Raw genomic sequence first — 26332 nt, forward strand, 5'->3', positions numbered from 1 at the left:
CAAGAGGGATAACTAGACAAGGTCTACCACAAGCCCTATGATTTAATAAGTAGACCTACAATGGGGAATATAGAGGATGGACAGGGCTGTCACCACCTGCCACCTACCACTATCTATCCAGGAGGCCAAGCTATAAACATAGGTAAGCTATAGCCTAAGCACCACGCTTAATCTATAAACTTACTACTCTAATCCTACGTACGATGGAACAAGATCAGAGCACTCTAACGAAGCGGTGAAGCCAGTAAACACAATAATATAAATAATACTTAAGTAATGCAAAAGAACAAAGTTACCACAGAGAAGATGCTGGACTTCACTCGAAGAAGAGCTTCATCCACCAAAACACAAGTGGAGAGGATGCCGACAATCCTAGCCCTTCTCCAAGCTTCTCCTCACTCTCTCCCTATCTTCTACTTCTAAGTAGTAGAGCTACAGAGCTTCAGCCTAGCTGCTACTCATCACTTGGAGTGATGGAATGAGATGGTGCATTTACAAATGAGGGAGAGGGGTCCTATTTATAGCATGAGTTGGAGTAGGGGCTACTCCAGCACCACGTCAGCGATACACGTGATCAACCTTTTCCACCCTTTCATGTAACCGACTTTGAACCGCCATAAATGGATGCACCACATTGCTCCCAAGTGTGTTTCCTTGCATGTGTCCAAAGGAGAGGCAGTGGAGCCACTGAGGGGCGCCGGGCAGCATGGTATGGGCACCGGTCAGCCCTTGATTTCACCGCCTTTCAATCATAGGGTCTTGGTTGGCTCCCAAAGGCGGTTGTATGTAGAGGCAGCATGTGCAAAGATTTGGATAGGAAGTCAGTTTGGAGGTCGGTTGGAGGCCTCCAAGACTATGACAGTGGGCCGGTGGATCCGCGGCCACTCCATCTCATCTATCGGTGCAAAATGACCTAAATGGATGCTTGAGAATGCCTATGGAGCAGCTCCAACGAATCGATGATATGGAATGGCAACTTGGCCCACCGGGCGGCACCAAGGTGGGGTCGGCTGGCATGGCATGTGGGCCCCTAGCCCCCCTGGCACGTCCATGTGCCTCCTTTGTGCTTGGGTATGAAGTTTGGTCACGTTTGGAGCTTTGCTTCTTTGGTTTGTGGTCTTGTCTTGGCTTATGTTAGATTGGGCCACCTTGTCCAGCTTTTACCCAAACCTCCTTGTGATCCAATGTGATGAACAAGGCTTTCCATGGGCTCCTGGGTGAGTGTAGAGACACTAGACCAAGTTTGGTGGCCATTGGACACAAGTCTAGGCCACCCGGTGTCAAATGGGGACGCCCGATGTCACCCTGTGTCCAAATCCAGCCCGACTTATCTAACGATCTTCCAGAAGGCATAACTTTGTCATCTGGACTCCGAATTGGGTGAACCAAAACTCGATTTCATGTATCTCGATGACCTCTTTGACATGGTGCATTCAAAATGTTCATTTGATGAAGTTGTTTTCACCATTTTGCACCACTTTTGCTATAATTCCCTACATACAAATAATTCTACAAGTACAAGTAGAACTAGGTGAATTATAAACAAAATCCTACACATGTGATGACAATTTTCCACACTTTATCATGCTTTTGGGTGAAATGTTGATGGTCAAAATGAGTGTTAGTGACCGTCAACAAGCTCCCCCACACTGAACCTTTGCTCGTACCGAGTAAAGGATTCGAACAAGTGTACCAAGAAAAGATTCATGTGGATTTGATATAAAACTTTCTTAGGATATGATGCAAGCATAAAAGATATTCCAAATCACATACTCATACCTGTGGGTTTTTGAAGTGGCTAGAACATTACCTTGGGCGGTTGAGAAATGGAACAGTTCTGACTTGAAGACATAGATCACTTCTCCTTCTCAAGTGAGATTGGAGCGTTTTGACAATATTTTTCAAAACAAAACATAGCTCATGTTACTCCTCATATGGTTCTCTGAAATCACTCAATGGTATTTGTGTTTGAGTCCTCTCTAAGATCTTTCTTTGCCTCAAGGCCCTACAACTATGGTATATGTGGAATTTTGGGTAGGAGACACTACTACACAAACTTTACTGGAGGCGGGTGATTTGGGTTTCCCGCGGCAGGCAAAGCCGTCCGCCGCGGCCTAGAGGCCACGGTAAATCATGGCTTAACCGTGGCGGGCGGCTTTGCCCGCCACGGTTAACCAATCATGGCTTTATTATTTGCCCGCCTCGATAAATTATTTCCTGAATTAAAAAAAATACAGCAGGCATATAAATTCAAATAAAATACAGCAGGCATATAAATTCAAATTCAAATCACATCTAGATTTCACAGATTAAACTTAAAAAGTATGCAGGCATTACACATGAGATAATATACATATATATACATTCACTTAGTCGTTCTTGTCATCGTTAATTCATTACATTTACATATTAAAGTCATTATACATGCGCTAAGGTGTAATCCTGCGGACGCATCATCGTGGCCATTTCCTCAGCCTCTCGTACTTCGGGAAAATCACTAGTGGGCTGTTCTCTTGGAAGAACGTGCCCCCTTCAAGCACGCATTTGTCTAAGACAAACTTACATATGTCCGCCTTTGTCTGCTTGAAGCTGTGTTGGATGCTCTGCATGTCTCTCGACTAGTTCAATCCATTCTTGAGCACCCTCCAACTGTTGCTGTATTGCTTGCACACCCTCAGGAACTCACAGGCGTAGAAGCCACAGGTCTGTGATCCTACCGGTTGTTTGGCACACTGCATGATCGATACGCAAGCATTACAACACATGCATTAGAATGCATATGAACGGAAAGCACAATTATACCTTTCAAATACTTACCGAAAAGTTGCGTCTGATTTTGATGCGGTTCTTATGCTTAGCCTTAAAATTCTCTGTTCTTCGATCATAGCATTCAGGATCCTTCACGTACTCCTTATAAGCACTATACGAAATGTACTAGTATTAGGCAGGGCATTAGAACGCATATGAGAAGACAGTTCAGTCACTTACACTCTGAGGCAATCTTCAAAGACCTTGTACCCTTTTAAGTTTGGCACTGTCAACGAATCAAATACGCAGGCCCTGCCATCCTAAGGGTAGATGATAAATGCAACCTAGTGACCCTCGAGGCCTTGGCTGTGCCATTGAAACAAAATACAGGTTACGACGAGAAATAATAATACTAGCTAGCTACCCACTTATCTCTATAGGCATGTCTTTGACTTACCTAAAGTGGTAGGTAGCTAGGATACACCCATTTCCCCTGATCTTCTTCATTGCTCCTAGTATGTATCTTAAAATGTTCAACTTCTCATTATCCATCAGTTTCTTCCTGTGCGCCTCTCTCTGTCGCTTGGTCTAGTCTTTCATGGTTGGATGATTGTCATCTAGGTGGTAAACCAATCATGATTCTTTGAGCAATATGCATTGGAGATAGATAGATAACATCAAGTTTTAGTTCCTTGGATATATAGGCCATCAACCTGCAAGGACAAGCCATCGTGGCATATATAAGTAGTCTTGACCGATTCGAAGGCATGTGATATGTGAAACTCGCAATTCATCACTTACATAGAGAACAAGATGACTTGGGCGATGTCAAGGTCTTGTTCCCACAGTAGTCTGTACATGTCGTGGAAGTCCACGGGGAGTTCTACAGTATAGGAATAGATTAAGTAGAGAAATAGGTAGCACCACCACCAAAATTATATCAAATTTGGCAAAATTGCAGTAGAGTGACCAATTCATCTCAAAATTCTCACAACTTTAGCATGTGATCAGTTTAAAGGCAAGGTGCATCATATGCAGTGGCATATGCTCAGAATTTTGTCACAAATTTCTTTGGCATCATAGGCAGCAAAAAGAATTGAATTCAAATGCTACGGTTCAGCAAAAGCATCATAGATCAGTAGTATAGCAGTTCAAAATTCACCAAGTGTAATTTATCCTGTACAATTTTCAGCCGTCCATTCCAAAAGGAGTTTACTATATCTTGTACAATTTTGGCCATATCAATATTCAAATATAAATGAATTATAGATGATGTAACTATAGGTACACATCTGAGTCAAGTTTATGAATTATCAGCATTATAAAATCAGTCTAACTGTGCCACTAGAAAAAACACAATGTGAGATTGTTTATTTTCACTACGAAAACATGATATTCTATATGCTTATACCCCTTGTTCACAGCAGGTCAAGCTGGACAGAAATAGAGACGCATAGACCATTCTTCAGAACAACATATTTCTATGGACAAACACTAGACGATTTTGAGGAAAGAAAACCTGTAACCTCGATAGCAGAAAGCACCTCATAATAGTTTCACTTTGATAAGTAAAGTATTCCAGCTTGTTTATGTCAAACACACATCCTAAATAAGGTTGGGGAAGTAATAGACCTAAGCACGTTATTTTTTTGCACTGAGCTTACAGTGCTGCAAATCAAAGAGGGAGGATCCACATTGTTAAATTTTGTGTCAGAAAACATATTCTGCTAGCAGCTAGCACTTGCAGCTTGAAACCAAGCATGACAATTGACAACTACAAGCTATGGCTTTTCAAACATGGAACCAAACAATGTGATTCTCAGACTGCAACTGTTGCATGTTCAGAAACTCGTACTAGGATGCTTGCTAACAGGGCACAAGCAGTTATGTCCATTCTGCAAAACGGCCAATCCGCCTATACTGTTCGGTACATCATCATTAACTTGCTTCAGGTCATTAGCTATGTGTCATAGCATGGTTAATATAGTATTCATGGATTTACAACAAACAGAAGGACAAAACCTGATTTCCTGAGAACAGTTTTCCCAGTTTTGCAAACATCCAATTACATTTCTCATGCAGAAACCACACATCTATCTATAGTTTAGCTGGCCTTAATTTATCAGAGTATATTGTAAGGTTATGCACAAACAGAGGACAAGAACTCCATGTCTGCCGTAGTAACAGACAGGGAGAAATATCCCACTAGATAGCCATCCCAAAAAACTTTCACAAATCAAAAAATTTGCATCAAGCTATAGAGTGTAGGCAGTAGAGTACCAGTAAGGTCAGCGGGGGCGACGGCGGCCCTCGGTGTCGGCGGCCGGTGCTAGGGTTCCGGGGACGGGGCCCAGCGCGGAGGAGCTCAGCGCCGGAGCAAGGGTTCCGGGGATGGGGCCCAGCGCGGAGGAGCTCGACGGTGGCGCGAGACTTCTCAGTGGCCGGCGCTAGGGTTCTAGGGATGGGGCGCCGGAGGAGCACGGGGGCGGGGCGCGGGCAAGGGAGAGGAGGACGGGGGTGGGCACAGGCACGGGGGAGGAGGATGGGGGCGGGGGTCACATATATAGCCACGTATTAACCGCGGTGGGCAATATAACCTGACCGCCGCGGTAAATGTTTACTGCAGCAGGCACCTTAGATGGCCCGCCGCGATTAATCTATTAACCATGGCGGGCGCTGTTACGTGCCCGCTACGGTTAATATTTTTCCATTTCCTTAATCAATCTAAGACTGATATTTATTATCAATCTAAAACTAATTTTTGCATTTTGCATTTGCTGTGTAGTAGTAGTAGTAGAGTAGTGATGTGTAGTAGTAGAGTACAAGTGAGTAGTAGAGAGTAGTATTAGTACAATAGATAGTAGTAGTAGGTTGAGTAGTACTAGTAGAGTTGTATTGTATAGTAGTAGTAGTAGATTCAGTAGTACTAGTAGAGTAGAATGGTTCCATGATATTAATAATAAGTTACAAAACTTGTCTTCAATAGATCGAGCTATATTATTACATATATGTCTCTGGGATACATATATCATTTTGGTGCAGGTGCTTTCACCGTCCTCTTCTCACCATCGGGGCGGGCCCATGGCATCATCCTGGACTTGTTGAATCGGTCCTCGATGACCTTGATCTTCTTTGGATGATCGGTAAAAAGCTCGAGCTCTGCGTAGTTGTTGTATTGTTCGGGGCTCTGCACCCCATCAGCTCCCACAATCCGCTACTTTCCAGACACAACCACATGCCTTTTTGGGTCCTCTGCATATATATAGTAGGCCACTTGCGCGACATTGGTTGCTAGTACCCATGGGTCATCTTTGTAGCCGATACTTTTGAGGTCCACGGTGGTTAGCCCATAACTGTCCACTGCAACCGCATTTGGTTTGACCCACTAGCAATGGAAGACGGTTATGCGTAGGTTTTGGCCGTAGTCAAGTTCCCATATTTCTTCAACTTGCCCATAGTATTGCCTCCTCTGGCCCGTGGACTCTTCTTCACCCTCGTATCGAACACCGTAGTTCTGTGCCGAGCTCTTCTTGTCCTTGTCTTTCGTGTGGAACCTGTAGCCCTAGACGTCATACCCTTGCCACGTGGTGATTTGGCTGGATGGGCCTAACACAAGCCTCTTAACGGTCTCCGTATCTTCATCAGGGCATCCTTCAAGGGGTATGTGTTGCTCTTTGAGCCACTCATTGAAATTGCTCTTGTGATGGTTCTGGACCCATGCCTCCGTGCGCTGTCCGTCATTAGCGGCGCGGATCTCTTCCAGGTGCTTTTCAATGTATTTCTCCATGCTCACTAACTAATGAAGGATGTTGTAATGAGCTTCTTGCACCGTTCAGTTTGCCACATCGGTGCATACTTTTTGGCCTATGCACCCCATCCCTGAGGTTTTGCCTTCGTGGTGATGGACAGGCAGCCCAATCACCCTCCCATCTCTTATGTACCTCATACACCAGTTCACAGCCTCCTCCGTTGTGTATGCCTTGATCATAGAGCCCTCCAAGTAAGCGCGGTTATGAACATATCTATTGAGGGTGGACATGAACCGCTCGTACGTCCACATCTGGTGTAGGTACATAGGGCCCAGTTGATGGATCTGATCGACCATATGCATCATTAGGTGTGGCATAATATCAAAGTAAGATGGTGGAAAGCACATCTCGAGCTGGCAAAGGGTCTCCGCGATGAACTCCTTCAGGGCAGGCAGCTCAGCCTTATCAATGACCTTCTGGGTGATGCGGTTAAAGAAGTATGACATCTGTGTGATTACCATCTTCACGTACTGTGGATGGATAGCCCTAATCGCAATTGGTAGGAACACTGTCAGCATGATGTGGCAGTCGTGTGAGTTGTAGCCGGTCATTATGAGGTCTTTCATGGAGACCAGGCTCTTGATGTTGGAAGAGAAACCAGTCGGCACCTTGATACCCCTAAGCAACTTAAGAAAAGTCGTCCTCTCATCTTGCGTTAGGTTATAGGCCACACCCGGGATATCGACTTTACCATTCTGAGGTGGTCCCGGGTGAAGGTCCGGCCTGATGCCCAAATTGACAAGATCCGTTCATGACTTGATACCATCCTTTGTCTTGCCCTTGATGTCCAGCAGGACACCGATCGTGCTTTTGAAGACATTTTTCTCCAGGTGCATACAGTCGATGGCATGGGGTGTATTCAGTGTTTTCCAATACGATAGGTACTTGAAGAAAATTGACTTCTTCTTGAAAGGAATGGTGGTGGGGACTTCCTCCATCTGGTCCCGCTTTCACTTCCTTGTCTGCTTGGGCCCCTCTTTAGGCGGCTTCTTCTTCTTTCCAAACTCCACCTGATCCATGTCCTTGACCATCTCATACACCTTTGTCCCCCAACTAGTCTGCGTCGGTTGATCACACTACGGCTCGTCCTGATTGTCAAAGTATTTGTTCATAATACTTCTTCTATACCTATGATTTTTGGAGAAGAACCGTCTATGCCTCGTGTACACCATCTTATTGGATCCCTTAAGGTAAGTGTAGCAGGTCCCGTCGATGCAAATTACGTAGCCGGTCTTCCCTTTGATCTGCCCCGACAGTGAGAAGAGACCAGGGTAATCGGTGATGGTGACAAAGATGATTGCTTTTAGTGTGAACTTCTCCTTGCGGGATGCATCCACCATCTGGACCCCAACATCAAATAGTATCTTTATTTCCTCCATGAATGGCTCCAGGAACACATCTATATCGTTGCCGAGCTGCTTCGGTCTAGAGATAAGCATGGTCAGCATAAGGTACCTATGCTTCTGACATAGATGGGGAGGTAGGTTGTACATGGTGAGCACGATGGGCCAAGTGCTGTGTGAGCTGCTAAGCTCACCGAACGGGTTCATCCCGTCGGTACTCAGTGTGAACCTAACATGCCTGGGCTCCTTGCCAAACTCCGGGTAGGCCTCGTTGAAATCCTTCCACTGCTTGCCATCATCTTTCAGGCGGTTAGATGATGCATGCCAGGACATAAGCTTAGCATCGTCTGGGTTCCCGAATATTGCACACAGGTGATCGGTCACGGGCAGGTACCACACCGACAGTGCTGGACTTTTCCTGTGCGTGTAACCCTCTTCTTCATCATCCTGCTGAGCCGAGATCTGTTTGGCCACACTGCTCTTCTTTGCCCCCTTCTTGTTCTTCTTCCAACCACCCCGCAAGCCTCCCTCGTCTTCTGCATCCACGCGACAACCAGCATTTTTCTTGTACCGACTAAAGCCACAGTGCGGACAACTCGTCAAATTCTCATACTCATTGCCCCGATATAGGATGCAGTGGTTAGGGCATGCATCAAACTTTCTAAGCTTCATCGCCACTGGCCGGATCAGCTTCTTGGCCCGATTAGTATTGGAGGGCACCTTGTTAGCTGTTGGGTACGTGGTGGCAAGGTAGCTTAACAACTCATTGAAGCTAGTGTCAGACCAACCATGACGAGCCTTCAACATCAACATATGTAGGTTAAAACGGAGCGCTGTGCACTCCTTCGGACAATCACCGCCGTCCTTATAGAGAGGATCAACTGCCGCCTGCTTCAACTCTCTAAAATTCTCCAACCACTTTGGGCAACCCAACACAACGTCATCTTCATCAAAGTGTTTGACTAGATCTTCAACAAGCTGCACATCCTCGGGTTGGCTCATAGTATCCTGACCATCCCCACCATTGCCGGCTTCGTCGGCCATGTCTTGCATTAGATCATCCACCGTGATGTAATCACGACAACTGTTGTCACTGTTGGCTGGCGCAGCTGCTGCTGAAGATGATGAGGAGCCGGGTGCTCCTAAAGGATCTTTATTCACCGGTGGTGTTGTCGTCATCGGCGTCGAAGGGCTCACTCCATATGCACTGCCACTCGCACCAACTCTTTTGCCGTGAAATGTCCAGACTGTGTAGCCCTCGACGAAACCATACATGATCAAATGAGTTTGCACCTCGCTGTCTCGGTGGGCTTTTAGGTTCTTGCAACGAGAACATGGATATATGGTTGTCATTCGCTTCAGTCTCTCATGGTGAGCTTTACCAGCAGCAATAAACTTCCTTAATTCAAAAAGATACCGCGGATCATTCACTCTATCGATCCAGTACATCCATTCCGACCTATCCATCATACCTGCGAACATTATTCGTCACAATCAACATTAAATAAAGAAGAATTAGGAGAAATTGATAATTTTTACGTCCAAAATCATGAAAAAGAGAGGAAATGATGATGTGAAAGATGAAGCATGCATCTATGATGAATCTAAAGTTAAAGAAATATGTGACATCATTTTTTCCATTAAAATTGATCTAGATCTAGATCTAGATCTAGAGAGAACTCTAGGTGATGGAAATAGAGAGAGAGGATGGAAGGAGAGAGGGAGAGCCTTTATGGACCTCTTATAATGTCCTCCTCCCTCAAATCCAAGCCCTTCAACTCAAATCAAAAGTTTCCTCAAATTTTAGGGCAAAGCCTCCCCCCATGAGTTTGAGAGAGGAAGACCCGTGGAGAAGATGAAGTGGTGGTGCTGTGTATTTGTACAGGCTTTACCGCGGCGGGCAAGATAAAGCGCATGCCTCGGTAAATCAACTATTTACCGTGGCGGGTAGTTTAAAGAGCCCGCCATGGTAAATAGTATTAACCGCGGTGGGCGATTCATACCGCCCGCCGTGGTAAATAACGATTTCCTACGGCGGGCAAGTAAGCTGGCCCACCGCGGTAAACCCTTTTCCCACGGCGGGCGCCTCGGTGGCCGGCCTCACTGGCCGGCCATCGGTTAACTGTGGCGGGCAAAAGAGGTGCCCGCCACGGAGCCCATTTTGGCCACGCTGCGCAAATTGATTCCTGTAGTAGTGAGAACTTGAAAGGCATACTTAGAATGTTTATATTGTAAAGTCAAAACATGGATCCATGGAGAAAAACAACATACAAACATGATCACGAGTGCGTGTGTGGATATGAGTGGGCTATCTTTGATGCTCATCCTCTTTTTTTTGCTTGACACTTTTTTCACTCATCTCTCTCTCTCTCTTTTTCATCATCATTTCTAGCTCTCTTTTTTCAACTTTCTCTCTCTTTTTTTCAACATATAGCCCATGTCTTTCAGACTTGTATGGAGAATGGAGAGAGATCTTGGATACATGGAGTCTTTATTTCGTGGAAAGGTGGAAAAGGCATGTTTGTGGGGAGGTGGAAAGGCATATATGTGCTAGGTCTCAGTGTAAGAGAATAGCATAAGTGTGGAAAGCATGTTTTTGCTTACTCTTAGTGTAAGAGTAAAGCATATATGGTGGAGTGTATGTGATCTTGATCATGTAAGCATGGTGTATCACTCACTAGGGTCACACAATTTGACAAAACTCAAAATAAATCTAAGTAGCAAGAATCTATGGATTTGTCAAGATATTGCCTATGGCTCTAGTAGGACATTTATACCATAGAGGAGTTATGAAGTCATGGTTTCAAATCTTGTTCAAAACAAAAGTCTCCAAAGTACTTGATTAGAAAGAAGGACTAATCTTGTCATCACTATATCACACTTCACAGCAACTTAGGTAATGTTATCCTAATTGAGTAAGCTTCCCACAAGCATTAAGTGAAAGACAGGGAATAAAGATTATGTAGGCCAATCACATAAGACTAGTCATGATCAAATCTTAGGGTCATATTTTAGAGTTCATCTTAATAACATGGAGAAATTGGCTTTTTATGCATTGATTTTTTGGGAGATAAATGTAGGAGAGGGGTACTGAGATACAAACCAGTGTTTCATAATGAGATGAAGTCCAGTGAGTTGATGTTGATGTGTGAAGTGCTTCTGCGTGTAGCCTAGGTGTTTTTCATCGGAGGAGAAGTTGCTTCAGCTGGGGTTGGGTTGCCCAACCCCCACACCTGTTCCTTCGTCATCTATGCTTATTCAAAGACACAAAGGGTGAAAGCAACAGGGTTCTACTAGTACAAATGTACTAGTGAACCAAAACTTTATTCCTCTTAGCAAACAGAGGCGCATAGCATGATTAGAATGAAACAAAAGCACCTAAACATTTATCATGCCAAAGGGGAGATCAAGGTGAAGGAGAAACATACCTATGTCATGTATATTGTTAAGTTAAACAATGTTTCTAGTGAAAGTTGTGACACTTCTCAAGCTAATGACCCCCACAAGATAACATTTGAGATCATGGAGCTATTATTATTATTTTACTAAATTTTTTATATAATATACTTGGACCTTCATGTTAACATATTTTTTTTGTTTTTTTACTTAGACCTTCATGTGCCCAACTTTTTTTTAGCTCCATGTCTCTCATCGCAAAAGGAAGAAAGGGGTATTTACTTTGAAGTGCCACTAGTTCATAAGGTCACAAAATTTATCTACATCTAACATGACAAGAGGTTGCACAAGAAGAGGTTCATATTTAAGCATTTGTTTTAGAGATGAGAATGTGAAGATAGAACATGGTCATTCAATTTTAACATATTGATCTACACTCTTCCTATGTTGGATTAAGACAAGACAAGATAGAAGAACATATGCACAATCATTTTGGGCACACTTGTACTGCTCAATGTGATAAGAGTTTAAAAGAGTTGGTTATGATTATGAACAGAAAGGAGGCATGATTGAAAAGCTAAGCTTGACTATTGTGTTAGCAAAACTAAACAAGTTCAATCATATCTATTTTTTCATATTCATGCTTATCGGGTCAAAGGTAATGATTTAAACATTAACCACATACCTTAGATATGTTACCTTTGTTGGTTTGAAGCGTGACGGCTCATGATGATGATTTTGAATGGACCATCACATTTGCTTCTAAGCATCCCATGCCCGAATAGCCTCACTCTTGAACTCACATTTGTATCTTGTCTTTGACTTGAGTTCCTTCTTCTTGATGTCACTCCTAATGCTTGCTCAAAAGTCTTGATTCATGATTTTGCTATCTGCAACAAATACTAGTGCAAGGTTATACTACAAACCCGACCGATGTGTGAGTCCATTGACTGGTGCAACAATCAAGCTCAATCTTCATTGGGTTCGCTCTATTTTATTTGAAAGAAAAAAGCATAATTTAAAAGGTAAACTACTTTTATTTATTAGTACTACTACTACTACTTTTTATTTATGATGAGATGATAGAAACTAAACAAACTTTATGGAATTGAAAATAGCAAGCAAACAGGTTATCTCCCGGTAGTGCTTTGTTTTAAGTCATAAGCTCGACCTTTGCAGTTTCAACTGCAAGAACTTGCACCAAGGCAACTATGAGCTTTGGAATAGTTATGGTAAACAAAAGCACCCACAACCATCCTCTCGAGGATGTGATAAAAGATGAGCATAGAATGGTTGCAACTTTCATAGGTGCAGTTCGTAGAAGGAAAGATTTACTCTCGAGATTTCTCACGAAAAGCGTGGATCTTGTGGCTCTTCTAGAATGTAGCTTTGATGTTCGTCCACATGATCCTCCTTTTTGGACTCCAAAGTTGATCTCTCGAGAATGTCCATAGACCAAACATATTCATCCATTATCTCTTGTTTATGGCATTCTATGAGTGGATTTCCATCCTCATCCTCCATTGGGATGGGAATCTTCACCTCAAACAATTTATGCTCCCTTTCGATGTCAACCAAAAGGTTCAGAATGCCTCCTTGGTTTGGTTTATCACCAAAGAAACAAGGAGGGACATAGGGGAGATCAAATTCTAAGGTAAAAAATGATGTTGATTCGAGGGGCTCCTGGGAAACCAAATCTTGAAATGAACAAAGAAGATGATGATTTGGGGTCTAGGATGCCAAAGATCTTTGTTGGATTGGATGATTGAAGATGTTCCCAACATCGAGAGAGATCCTCCTCGAATTAAAAAGGAAAGTACAAAGGATGAATTTCTTCTTCCTTTGGTGTCCCTAGGATTGGTTCAGGAATTGGGTCAGCAGCTAAAGATTTAGAAGGAATTGGTAAGGATTTGGCTATCGAAACTTCTTCTTGCATGGGGTTTGGACTGTCCTTTTCTTTAGGGGAGTTATCATGGACATCGATGTAGGGAGAGTTTTCAAGGATTGTATCAAGGATATCTCTCCCTCACTAATAGGAAGATGTAAGAAAGCTCCTCCTGATGCGATGTCAAGGAATTGTGCAGATTTCTCACTAAGACCCAAATAGAAGTGTTGTAATAGTATAGGTTCGGGTATAGCAAGATCAGGGCTAGATGAATAAAGATCCATCAAATGGGTCCATGCAGCACCTAGGGATTCTCTCTCCCTTTGCTTGAAATTTTGGACCTCGCTTCGAAGACTAACCACTTAGGGTGTGGGAAAGAAGGTCAAGCAAAACTTGGCTTGAAGGACTTCCCACTCTCCTTGTGCACTCTCTATGGTTTGAGTATACCACAGTTTGGCTAATCCCATCGAAGAGAACGGAAATAGCTTCCACTTAAGGGTTTCGTGTGACATGCCTAAAATGTAATGGCATGAACACACTTGCTCGAACTCTCATAGATGACCATGTCAGTTGTCATCTTTTTTCCTAGAAAAAGATAGCTCCTAAACTTTACTTATGAAACAAGGGCGAATTTCATAACTATTGGTGAGGATAGGTTTTGATGATGGAGGTGGCTCTAAACTAGCACCCTTTGGAGCAGCGAATTGAATGATAGGAATGTAATCTATAGTATGAAACATAAAGGATAAAAGATAATTGTATGACTCAGTTCTAAACTAGAATAGCAACCGTTCCCTGGCAATGGCGCCAGAAAGCTTGTTGACACTAGATTTGGCAAACAGATAAATCCGCAAGCGCACGGATGTTAATGTAGCTTTCACCTGGGAGTATTCCAAGGTATCGTATTTCCACAAGGAACACGAAGTGGACTAGTTAAGAACTAAGAGTGTCCAAGGGTAAAAGGAATAGGTAGAGAGGATATCTGTGGTTTCTATGAACTAAGGCAATACTAAAGAACACTATATCATGGTTGTTTACTTTGGGGCACAACCCGCCTAGCAACTAGGAGGGATAACTAGACAAGGTCTACCATGAGTCCTATGATTTAATAAATAGACCTATTGTGGTGGAATACAGAGGATGGATAGGGCCGTCACCACCTACCAATATCTATCCAGAGTCCTAGCTGTAAACATAGGTAAGCTATAGCCTAAACACCATGCTTAATCTATAAACTTACTACTCTAATCCTATGTACGGTGGAACAAGATTAGAGCACTCTAACCAAGCGGTGAAACTAGTAAACATAATAATATAAATAATACTTAAGTAATGCAAAAGAGCAAAGTTACCACAGAGAAGATGTTGGACTTCACTCGAAGAAAGCTTCATCTACCAAAGCACAAGTGGAGAGGATGCCGACAACCCCGGCCCTTCTCCAAGCTTCTCCTCAATATCTCCCTATCTTCTACTTCTAAGTAGTAGAGCTACAAAGCTTCGCCTAGCTACTACTCATCACTTGGTGTGTGTAACACCCTAAAATTTGCTCCTTTTGAAATAGAGGTAAATTGAGTTAATTTTGAATTTTTGTCCTCATAAAAACATAGGAAAATAAAATTTTTCATTGAATTAAAATTTATCATAAGGTTTAGCTACATGTTTGTGCATACATGCTGCTGCATTGAAGATTTTGTATTGAGTGGTTTGATTAAAAATTCAAAGGACCATTCAAACTTATTTGAAAATGGATTTGGAAAACTCTAAAAATAAAAATAAAAATAAAAAGGAATTTTCCCTCCCTCTCTTTTTGGCCCATTCGGCCTACTCCTCCCCATCCCTCTCTCCATTCTCACTGGCCTGCTCGTCCTCCCCTTCCCTTGGGCCGGCCCAGTAGCCACGCCACATAGTCCATGTATCCCTTCGCTCCCTTTCTCTGGCTGATAGCCTAGCCCCGCATCCGCTCTCGCTGACGCGCCAGGCCCGCAAGTTGGCCGCATCCCCTTGTCCTTCCTCCTACCCGAGCTGCACTCGGCCGGGGACGGAAACCCACTGCCGCACGCCCTGCTTTTCTCAGGATTTGGCATGGTCTCGACACCATAGCCCCTATATAAGCTAGCCCTAGTGCCACACCTCCCCATCCAGCCCTAACGTGTCGCCGCCTAGTGACTCGAGCTCGCAGCACCACCGTAAACCCTAGAAGCGCCACCGCCGCTTTGATCTCCAACGCCGCTGCTCTTCTGCCACTACAACTGAGTTCACGAGCTGCATGTGAAGGTAAGGAAGCCATCAGTATCTTCTATGCCCTAGTCTCGCTCCTTTGTGCCTGCACGAGCTTGACGTAGCATCATCGCTGCTACCGAGCCACTCGGGCGAGCCCCATGATGTCTCGGTGCCCTCGCGGCCGCTTCCAAACCGCTAGCCAAGTTCGCCTCATTCTGCTCTCCCTCCCCGTGCTTTCGTTTTGACTGTTGATGTCCGAAACATCAAAAACAACAAACGTTGGCGAGGTCCCCTGCCTATTTCGGCCATGCGCCGCCATCCTAGCTCGCTGCCGGCGACTCTCTCCCCCTCCCTTCTAATCTTAGTCGCCCATCTTTGATCCAATAGCCGAGATTGGTCGATACCGTTTCGGCTGGAATTTTTGCTAAAGGGCCCCTTATCTTAATCAATTTTATGCCCGCCGTCCCTAACCCGATTCAAATTCCAATTTTCTTATGTTTTAATTCGAAAACAAGTTCAATCTATTTACAGTTTTGCCACTAGTCTTGTTTTAAGCATAACTTCTACGTTTTAGCTCCGTTTTGATCCGTTCAAATTACGTTTGATTCACAATGACATAATCTACGTGTTAGTAACACTGTCTATCATGTTTTGTACTTTCAAATTAAATATTAATCTGATCAATTTATATGCAATTAGTTTCCAATTAAAAGCAACTTAATTAGCCTTTCCACCTTTATACGTAAAATAAGATTAGATCTATCTTGGTTTTCCAAATCAAATATAATTTGACCTAATTCAATCCAGCTATTTTTAACTATCTTATACATGATTTATTTAAAATAAACAAAGCCTATAGTTTTATTTTCATCTATCAAATAATCTTTCTGTAGTTGTTTCTTTTTTATCGTAGCTCTGATTAGAGTGCTTTTCGTGTCTGTGTGCTCATAGCAATGTGTATATTAGTTTTCAAACCTTTTTATTGATTGGTGTATAGTTCTAATTTAGTCATATTTGTCTGTTATGCATGTCTGTTCGGATGCTTGTGTGGTGCTTTATGATATTGTCTAGTCGGTGAGCTTTATGTGGTGATCAAGGAGTTCCTTTGAAACTTTGGGCTCGAAGAAGGATCTAAGTTTAAGGCAAGTATAGCATGGGATTATCCTTGTTGTCCTACTCACATTAATAACTTAATCATATACGTGTGTCTACCTTGGCAACCATAGTAATATTCCGAGCTATTTAATATCCTGGATTCCTTGTCACCTTTGGGTTAATGCATTGGATAGTATGAAGCTAGTGCTCCACTTAAACCATGATCTTGTAACTTGACTAATGGTATATGCAATAAACGTTAAAAATATGCTTTTTAGCAACTTGGCATAAGAGGGCTAGAGCATTGGGTTTTATGGTGCTCTAGATTCCTTCTCCTTAAGGACTTATCTGTAAGTGATCATCCAGGACTTACAGTACAACTGTGAGGGCCACATGGCTCTGGCTTTAGAAAAAGGGGCTTGCCGAATCAGGTATAGTGTGGCCTCTGTCCTTATGTGTATAGACTGCGTGGAATGTGCCATTTGGAAGGGGAGCTCTACATCTGTTTGCTAATTGAAATCCGAGTGAATCTAATGGCCCTAACTTGTTAGATGAACCTTTGAAAGACTTCATAGTGAACCCTGTCTGCTCACCTTGGAAGTGTTTTGGGAGTTATAAACCTAGGCATATGGGTACCATGACTCACAGTGAAAGTGTACAACCTCTACAGAGTTTAAAACTGGTATATTAGTCGTGCTCACGGTCATGAGCGGCCTTGGAACCCTTATGGAATAGATGATCACTATTAATTAATTGTTCATGCTATTCATTATTCATGTTTACCTGATCATGTGTTTACATGGGCTTGTGATAAACTTGTTGCTACTCAAATTGCTAAAAGATGACTCACTAAAGCTAATACAGTTAAACCAGTGTCAACCTTTTGAGCCTCATGAACCCCACGTTATATTTGTTGAGTATGACATGTACTTACGCTTCTTTACTTTTCAATACTTTGGAAAAATCCTGGATGGGTACCAGATTGCTAGAGTCTAGAGGAGTTAGCCTTGTGATCAACTAGTCAGTTGTCCCTATGGTGTTGGTGACTACACCCAAAGATCAGAGTTCTCCTACCGCTGCTCGCTGTCTAAGGTTATATCCCTTAAACAAAGTACATTATATATTAAGCATTGTCTTATGGTATTACCCTTATTTGTAGCTATATGTGAGATTTGACTTCTTGGGCTCACATATGGTGTGTATCTAGTTTTATCCTTAACATCGGGTGCTACAGAGTGATTGAATGGGATGGTGCATTTACAAATGAGGGAGAGGGGTCCTATTTATAGCTTGAGGTGGAGTAGGGGCTACTCCAGTGCCACATCAGCGATCTGCGTGATTAACCTTCTCCACCCTTGGATGTAACCGACCTTGAACCGCCACAAATAGACACACCACATTGCTCCCAAGTGTGTTTCCTTGCATGTGTCCAAAGGACAGGTGGTGGATCCACTAAGTGGCATCGGGTGACGTGGTAAGGGCATAGGTCGACCCTTCATTTCACCGCCTTTTGATTGTAGGTCTTGGTTGGCTCCCAAAGGTGGTTGTAGAGGCAACACGTGCGAAGATTTGGACAAGAAGTCGGTTTGGAGGTTGGTTTGAGGCCTCCAAACCTATGACAGTGGGCCGGTGGATCCGGGGCCACTCCATCTCGTCCATTGGTGCAAACCCACCTGAATGGACGCTTGAGAATGCCTGTGGAGCAGCTCCCATAGATCGATGACGTGGAATGGCAACTTCGCCCATCGGGCAGCGTCAAGGTGGGGCCGATCGGTGTGGCATGTGGGCCCCTAGCCCTCCTAGCATGTCCACATGCCTCCTTTGTGCTTGGGTACGAAGTTTGGTCACGTTTGGAGCTTTGCTTCTTCGATTTGTGGTCTTATCTTGGCTTATGTTGGATTGGGCCACCTTGTTCGGCTTTTACATGAACCTCCATGTGATCCAATGTGATGAACAAGGCTTCTCATGGGCTCCTGGGTGAGTGTAGAGGCCCTGTACCAAGTTTGGTGGCCATTGGACACAAGTCTAGGCCGCCCGGTGTCAAATGGGGCCGCCCGGCGCCACCCAGGGTCCAAATCCTACCCGACTTATCTAGCGATCTTCCGGAAGGAATAAATTTGTCATCTGGACTCCAAATTGGGTGAACCAAAACTTGATTTTGTGTATATCGATGAGCTCTTCGACATGGTGCAGTCAAAATGGTCATTTGATGAAGTGTTTTACACCATTTTGCACCACTTTTGCTATAATTCCCTGCATAGAAATAATTCTACAAGTACAAGTGGAACTAGGTGAATTATAAACAAAATCCTACACATGTGATGATGATTTTCCTCATTTTATCATGCTTTTGGGTGAAATGTTGATGGTCAAAATGAGTGTTAGTGACCGTCAACAATGTTTATATGGGAGCATTTTATGCGGGAGTTGGCAGTTATTTTTAGGCGTTAAGGACCGCCAACAAGCTCCCCCACACTTAGATATTTGTTTGTCCCGAGCAAAGGTTAGGATAAAGTAAACATGAACATGGCAATTCAAGATATGAGACTAGCATAACAATTATTCCAAAAATATACCTCATACTTGTGGGGTATGTGGAGTGTCTATCACATCTCCTTAAGTGGTTGAGAAGTGGAATGGCTCTGAAACAAAGTCATCGCTTCCCACTTTCATATCTTAGTAACTTGGAGTTTTTGTAATCTTTTGAAATAAAGCATAGTTCACATGTACTCCTTGAATGGTACTCTCGAATCGCTCAATGGTGTTTGGTTCCTCACCAAGGCATATCATAGCATTACCTTCTTCCTTTTTTCTTCCTACTTCTAAAAAGCTTATGTGGGGCTCAGGTAGGAAAAGTATGAAGGCATACTTGCATTTGCATATTTTGCTAAGTCAAACAATGGATCCGAGGAGAAAGATGTCATACAATCAAATCAAGATGTGCATGTGTGTGGAACATTTATATGGTGGCTAACCTAATTCTACTATGCTCTTTAAAACATATCTCTCTCTTTGTTGGGACTTGGAAAAATTTTGTGAGAACATGGGCTATCTTTATTCTCATCTTTCTTTACTTTCTTTCTTATCATCTCTTTTTCTTTTTCTTTCTTTCTCTTTTTGTACTTTCTTTCTTTCTTTCTTTTTGATGATAGTCTCATTCCTCTTTTTGCAACAAAACTTTTTGAGAGAGAAATCAACAAGGATTTGGAACATTTATTTTGATGGAACCTAACAAAAATAATTTTGTTCACTCCCAGTGTAGGAGTAGAGCATTTTTGGATGGCTCTGAGTGAAAGGCATGATTTTGCGCCTACTCCCAGTGTAGTAGTAGTGCTTATATTTGGTGGCATGTACATGATCTTGATTTTAAAAGCATGATAACTTTCTCAACATGGGGCAACAAAGTTTGACAAAGCTCAACACAAAAACAAATAGCATATGTAGAAGGTTTTCATCATGATATTTGGCCATGGTAGGAATTTTTCTTACCATTGAGGAGTATGTGTGAAACTATGGATTTTGACATTTTTATCAAAAAGAAAATTCTCTAAGTACTTTGAATAGAAAAGGTTGGATTTCCATGTCAAAGCCATATCTCACTTCACAACAACTTAGTCAATATGTTTTTCCTATATGATATTTTCCCCACAAGCACTAAGTGTATGTAAGGAATGAAGATTATGCAGGCCAATCTCAAAGAGCTATATTCATGTTCATTTTTTTAAAATTTGAGTCTGACTGTGAAACTTGGTTCTTTTTAATTTGCATGATTAAATGAGTGTAGAACTAGGAGCAAGCAATTGAATAGGTGGGAAGGAATCAAAACAAGTTGTGTGTAGGCTCCTCCACCAGTTTATGATGTGGTTTGGTGCTTTTGTTTCAAATTTTGAGTTTGATTATCATGTATGGCCTTTTTAAACATAATCAAACTTATAGGTGCAAGGCATGGGTTTGAAGGCAGAGTGCAAACCAGTGTGCTCGAGAGAACGTATGGTAGGGTCAGGTCTCCCACACTTGGACTTTTATGTCACTCGACACTAAAAGCTAAGTATGAATGTTGGAGCATCTCCTTCGTGTGTATTGCAGCACCCATGTTCTTAGAGATTGTTCATCCTTCATTCCTGTAATTGTTAGTGACAAAGAATACTCGAAGGGAACTTGTCTAGCACCCAGTTTTTGTTTATTGTGGGAGAAAGGGAGGTCATAGCTTTATTCTTAAAAGACAAGAGACTAAGCTAAGTTTATTATGCAAAACAAATATATATTTTATTATATATATTTTTTATTTATTTTTTATTTTTTATTATTGAAAAAGGTCTAGTAACTAAAAAGAACTAAAGGAGCATGTTTTTATTATTATTATTATTATTTTACATTTTTTATGACTTTATCATGTGAGCAAGGCATAAAGGTAAAACAAGGTAGAGACAACCAAGAAGAAATCAATAAATGAAGCATGTCATGAGATGTTTTTAGAGAAGTTCACCCCCACACTTGAATTTTGCAATATGTGAAATCAAATTTGGATGGTAACACTCTCCGTTGAATGAGCTTCATTTGTTCAATGATGTTTGGTTGAACTTACCTTGTGTTTCAATCCTTCGTTCTTTTTGTTCAAACCTGAAAGGTTAGTGACAAAAATACCCGAAGGAGTAGTTTCACAAATATGTCTTTAAGCTCATTTTCAAAAGTCATGCTATTATTATTATTACTATGAAAGTAAAAGGTTTTTTTAAACAACAATTTTATTAATGGAAATGACAAAAGGACGGTTTATCTACCGAAAGTGCTTGTTTTAGGACAAAAGCTAGTCCTTGGGAAAAATTTGAATTGCATCTTTGTGTTGGTGAAGTGGTTTCCCCTCCAACACCAACCTTTGCGAACCTATCTGTAAAACTCATGCCAAGACACCACAAAATTTGCAAAATTTATGATAGACAAAAGTATGTACAACAACCTTTTCCAAGATTTTATGGACAAGGAGCAAGAAAGGGTTGTATCTATTGTGGGTGATAGCATGGATACAGATTGATTTGGAAAGTTTTTCATATAAGCATGGAATTAATGGGATGGTTAGGAAATAACTTTCTTCCTCATTGATACAATCTTCCATTTCAGGGAGAGGGGGAGCACTTTCTTTCCCATGACAATTCAGATCCTTCACAAGATTTGGATAGGTCATGGTTGTTACGAAGATTGACATAAGCTCACCCCTAGGATCAAGAACGGATTTGAAATGTTGAATGCGGGCATAGAAGGGGAGAGGATAGAAATGGCTTTTACATGAAGTGATTCTTCATCTATGAGTTTGCTTGATATTTCATCCTTGAATTTTCCCTAGTGTCTCGTATAGGATTTTGAGGCATGAGATGATGTTGAATTGGGAGGCTCTAAGGTGTTCCCAAGATCAGCATAAAGGAAAAGGTCATCCTCGAATTCAAAGGGACATGTAAAAGGATGGGGTTCATCATCCCTAGAAGTGTGATATGTTCCCTGAATGGGTGGTTCTTTGCCAACCAGATCATAGGAAGGATTTGAAGAAATTTTGGATTCGGCTGCATATGCCTCCTCTTGTTGGTCGGGGACTGACCCAATTGTTTCTTTAGGAAACTCGTCATAAATGCCAGTGTAAGGGGTATTTTTATGAATTTTCTCAAGAATGGCTTTTCCCTCACTAATGGAGTTGTGTGTGAACAAGCCTCCTAAAGACAGGTCAAGTTGGAGAGCAGCTTCCTCGCTAAAACCAAGATGGAAGTGGTAACGTCGGGCAAGAAAGGTTTGGACCGGTATTGATAAGGCTCAAGAACATAGCCCAAGCTGCTCCTAGGTCTCCTTCTCCTTCTGTTGAAAGGTAAGTAGTTCTATTCGAAGGGCAGCAATTCAAGAAAGAGGGAAGAAAGCAAGACAAAATTTGTCTCGAAATTCATCCCAATTTCCATGTACGCCTCCCACGGTATGAGCATACTATTGTTTTGCTCTTCCTAGAAGGGAGAACGGAAACAATTTCCATTTGATTGTCTCTTGTGTTATGCCAGAAAAAATTAGGCAAGAACACAATTGCTCAAATTCCTGAAGGTGGGTATAAGGATTTTCGTCTTCTTGCCCAGAGAAGGGTTGCTCCCGAACCATGGCTTTGAAAGCAGGGCGAAGCTCATAGCCATTTGTAAGAATAGGATGTGATGATTCTGGCGGTTCCAATGATTCGCCCTTTGGAGCGGAGTATTTAAAGATAGGAGTGGAATCCGTTTGGTAGGGATGGTGTAGGTGGTAGGGTGCATAAGATGGTGGTAAAAGGAAAAAAAGATACATGGATGACTTGGTTCGATTCTAGAACAACTGTCGTTCCCCGACAACAGCGTTAGAAAGCTTGTTGGTATTTGTTAACGCAAATAGATAAATCCGCAAGCGTACGGATACCGTTGTAGCTTTCACCCGAAGTATTCCTAGGTATCGATTTCCACGGAGAACGTGAAAGTGTACTAGAGAGCATCAAGGTCATCTAAGGATAAAGCGTTTTTTTTGGGAAAAAGAGGGGTTTTCTAAGGTTTTCCCAACACAAACTAGATAACCAAGGAACAGGCTTACTAACGATTACTTCAGAGCAACGGTTCCTTTCCGATCCTCGAAAAGACTAGAAAGGGGTGATCAGGGTCAGGCCACCAAAAGCTCTACGAAATCTCCAATCCAAACGTGGTGGATTACGAAGGTCTAATCAGAGCTGTCACCTCTAGGGCTACGACAACTGTCCGTGGGATTTGGCGCAAACTCAGGTAAACACTAGCCTAGACACCATGTCTACGCTAACGATTACTACTGTAGCCCGATATTTTAAACTAGAGCACTCGATCGAGTGGAGTTCCCGTAAGTAAAGTAAGCAATGAACTTGATCAAATAGAAACCTTGGGATTACCAAAAGTTAAACCTGTAGGCTGCTCAAGATGAGTTGGCTTCATAGAGGTACAAGATAGAGGAGGTTCTGACAAACCCGGCTCCTCCTCGGCTCTTTCCTCTCCTCTCTACCTATTTTCGATTACAACTAGGTGTCATGCACCTAGAGGGACACTACTACTAAATATAGATGAAGAATGGAGCTGAAGTGTAGGTGTGTTGAGAGGAGGAGCTCCCCCTACTATTTATACTAGCTTTATGGCGGTTTGGAGAGCATATCCGGCGGGAACCCCGCATGCTACCGCCTTTGCATGTTGTCTAGGCACCGCCATCCGAAGGTGGGGCTGAGAGGGGTGGGTGGCTGTGCGCCCGCAGCCCTGGTGCGGCCGCACCCTGACTAGCTCTCCTCGCCACCACCTTCGCGTGGTGGATCGCTGGTTGGGCCTGGGCTGCTCCTTGGGTGGTTTCGCGTCCAAATTATCTGGGTAGGTGGGCCTTTTTATTATTCCTTTGCGCATATCTGCTTTACGCCTTGTCGGAATGCGCCTTTTGGTATTTTTTTCCATGTATTCGAGTTTAAGTCCTGTAAAACAATAATCTCCAAATACATGTGGAATTGGGTCAACAGTAAATGCATATGTGCACAAGATTGCTAGTTTTTCCTCTTTTATTATGTCTTAGGGCTGGTAAAATTGATCGTTAAAGACCGCCAACAGCGGGCAATCTTGGTTGTCTCCGTAAATAAAGCGTCCACCTCCGAAAATCCTCAGGCATTTTACGAGATGGTTGGATTTTGTGACCGTCTCCGTTAACATTTGGGCAGTGTCTCACAAAATCATTTTTATAGTAGTGTGTGATGACCTAATAAACAAGTTGAGCTCTAGAACATGGGAGGAACAGATGGGTAATGTAATTTTCATATTGATTAAACTGGTATTAACAATTTTGCACATATGTATATATGTGATGCCATTATGCCAATACATGGGTAAAAAGGTAGTATTGCACATATGTATATATGTGATGCCATTATGCCAATACATGGGTAAAAAAGGTAGTATGCAGACAAAGAGAGTTTTTTTTTTACAACAAGACAAAGAGAGTTATATGAACAGCAAACATGCCACGGCCACGGTTCGTCGGGCGCTGAATAACTCTGCCAAAACCACGAGACGGCACGTCGGCACTTGCCATGCGGACAAATACACTATATATGAAGACTGAAGATCAATAGAAACAGATCAGAAAGCTTCGTCTCGATCGATGGATGGATCAGTAGTAAAACTGCTGGTTGGTGGAGTAGGTCTGTCCGAACTGCCACCACGTCGGCGCCACGTTCAGGAACTGTATGTACTGCCCGCCGGTGCTAGTGACGGCGAAGCTGAGCTCCTGGCCGGTGAGCCCCGAGAGAGCTTGCCAATTAGCGCCCCAGTTCCTAGACATCTGGATCCACCCGGTGTTGATGCCCTTGACCGAAGCGGCTGCGACCGAGCCGCTGCCGCCGAGGTTCTGGATGCTGACAAGCAGGAAGTAGTTGGAGCCGGCGATGTTGAAGCGCACACCGCCGCTGCGCGAGCACTTGACCTGCTGGTACAGGACAGGGATGATGCCGCCCTGGACGAGGCCGATGGTCTCCCATGCCGGCTGCGACATGTCGAAGTGCGGGCGTCCCGAACCGCACCAACCGCCGTTAGGGAGCCCGTAGTTGGGTGGGCACAGGTTGGTGGCCGTGACGGTGACGGTGTTGCCGGGCTTGCAGTACTGGCTGCCCGTGCGTGACCCTGATCCGTCGCACGTGATGGCGTAGCACTGCCCGCACGACGCGCCGTCGTTGAACAGCGTCTGGCTCAGCGCCGCGTTGTTGACGCCGTACCCAGCGCTGTACAGGTTGCCGTACCCGCACGCGCCGCCCATGGTCCCGGACCCGTCGGACCCGCCATAGAAGGTTGCCATGCCGGGCGACCAGCCGGCCACACCCGAGATGACGGTGGACGCCGCTAGAACACCCCACAGAGCCAACGTCCTCGGCGCCATGACTGGACCAGCTTGCTACGAGCACGAGCACGTAATAATCAAAAGGAAAAAGGAGCGGATTGTCTTGTAGTGTGATCTGGAAGTTGTGTGCTAGTTGCAACTTTGGTGGATGATCTCCTAGCTAAGTTCAGTGCTAAAATAGGAGGAGGAAGTAGCCAGGAGATTGAGGGGAGATGGAGCTGAAGAAACAACTTGTCGACACTAAGTAGGAAGATCAGCGGCGACAATGTCGGTGGTGTTGATCGTGCATCTTATTTGATTGATTCTCATGTCATGGAACACGTAATGCATTTGCGCGGTGCGAACTGGGAGCACATGATGATGCTCCTCCACATGCAGTAGTGCAGGTAACTGCTAGTTTTTTACTTTAATTGCGCGTGGTACAGTATGTCAGAACGACGGTTGATCAGAGTTGAGAGATCGCGGGGGCTGATTTGTTTTTGCAACCAACATATTCTTTCCACACTGCACCTAGGCGCGGCGCTTAATTTAGTGGGTGGAACCAGTCAGTTGGCACAGTTAGTGAATGAATGAATGGGTCATCTCTGGAGGATTCCGGCTTAGATTGGGGCCGCCATCTCTTAGCATGCACGGTGGCGTTCCTTATGACGGGTACGAGAAAAACGGTTTGTAGCGACGGGACGAATTTTTTTTTTTTGTAGGGGCGGCTAGTTATAGAGCCGCCCCTACAGTGGCGTACTCGGGAGCCCAGACACCAGCCGCCCATACAAATGGAATAGCAGGGGCGGCTGGTGATACGAGCCGCCCCTACAAATGGGTCTAATTTGTAGGGGCGGCTCACTCACCAGCCGCCCCCGGCGTTACTATTTATAGGGGCGGCTGGTGATTAAGCCGCCCATAAAAATGTCCGCGTATAAATACCTCTGATTTGTAGGGGCGGCTCAATCACCAGC

The 26332-nt window shown here is 43.5% G+C and overlaps 1 protein-coding gene across 1 annotated transcript; it reads right to left on the minus strand.

Annotated features, from left to right (window-relative positions):
* Positions 1-24656: 24656 nt before the first annotated feature.
* Positions 24657-25418, minus strand: LOC136488491 (expansin-A31-like). Its single transcript, XM_066485414.1, has one exon. The coding sequence runs from the start codon at positions 25416-25418 to the stop codon at positions 24657-24659; it is 762 nt and encodes a 253-aa protein (XP_066341511.1).
* Positions 25419-26332: the final 914 nt, after the last annotated feature.

The sequence above is a fragment of the Miscanthus floridulus genome, chromosome 1, assembly GCF_019320115.1.
Source record: "Miscanthus floridulus cultivar M001 chromosome 1, ASM1932011v1, whole genome shotgun sequence".
In the NCBI taxonomy this organism is placed as follows: Eukaryota; Viridiplantae; Streptophyta; class Magnoliopsida; order Poales; family Poaceae; genus Miscanthus; species Miscanthus floridulus.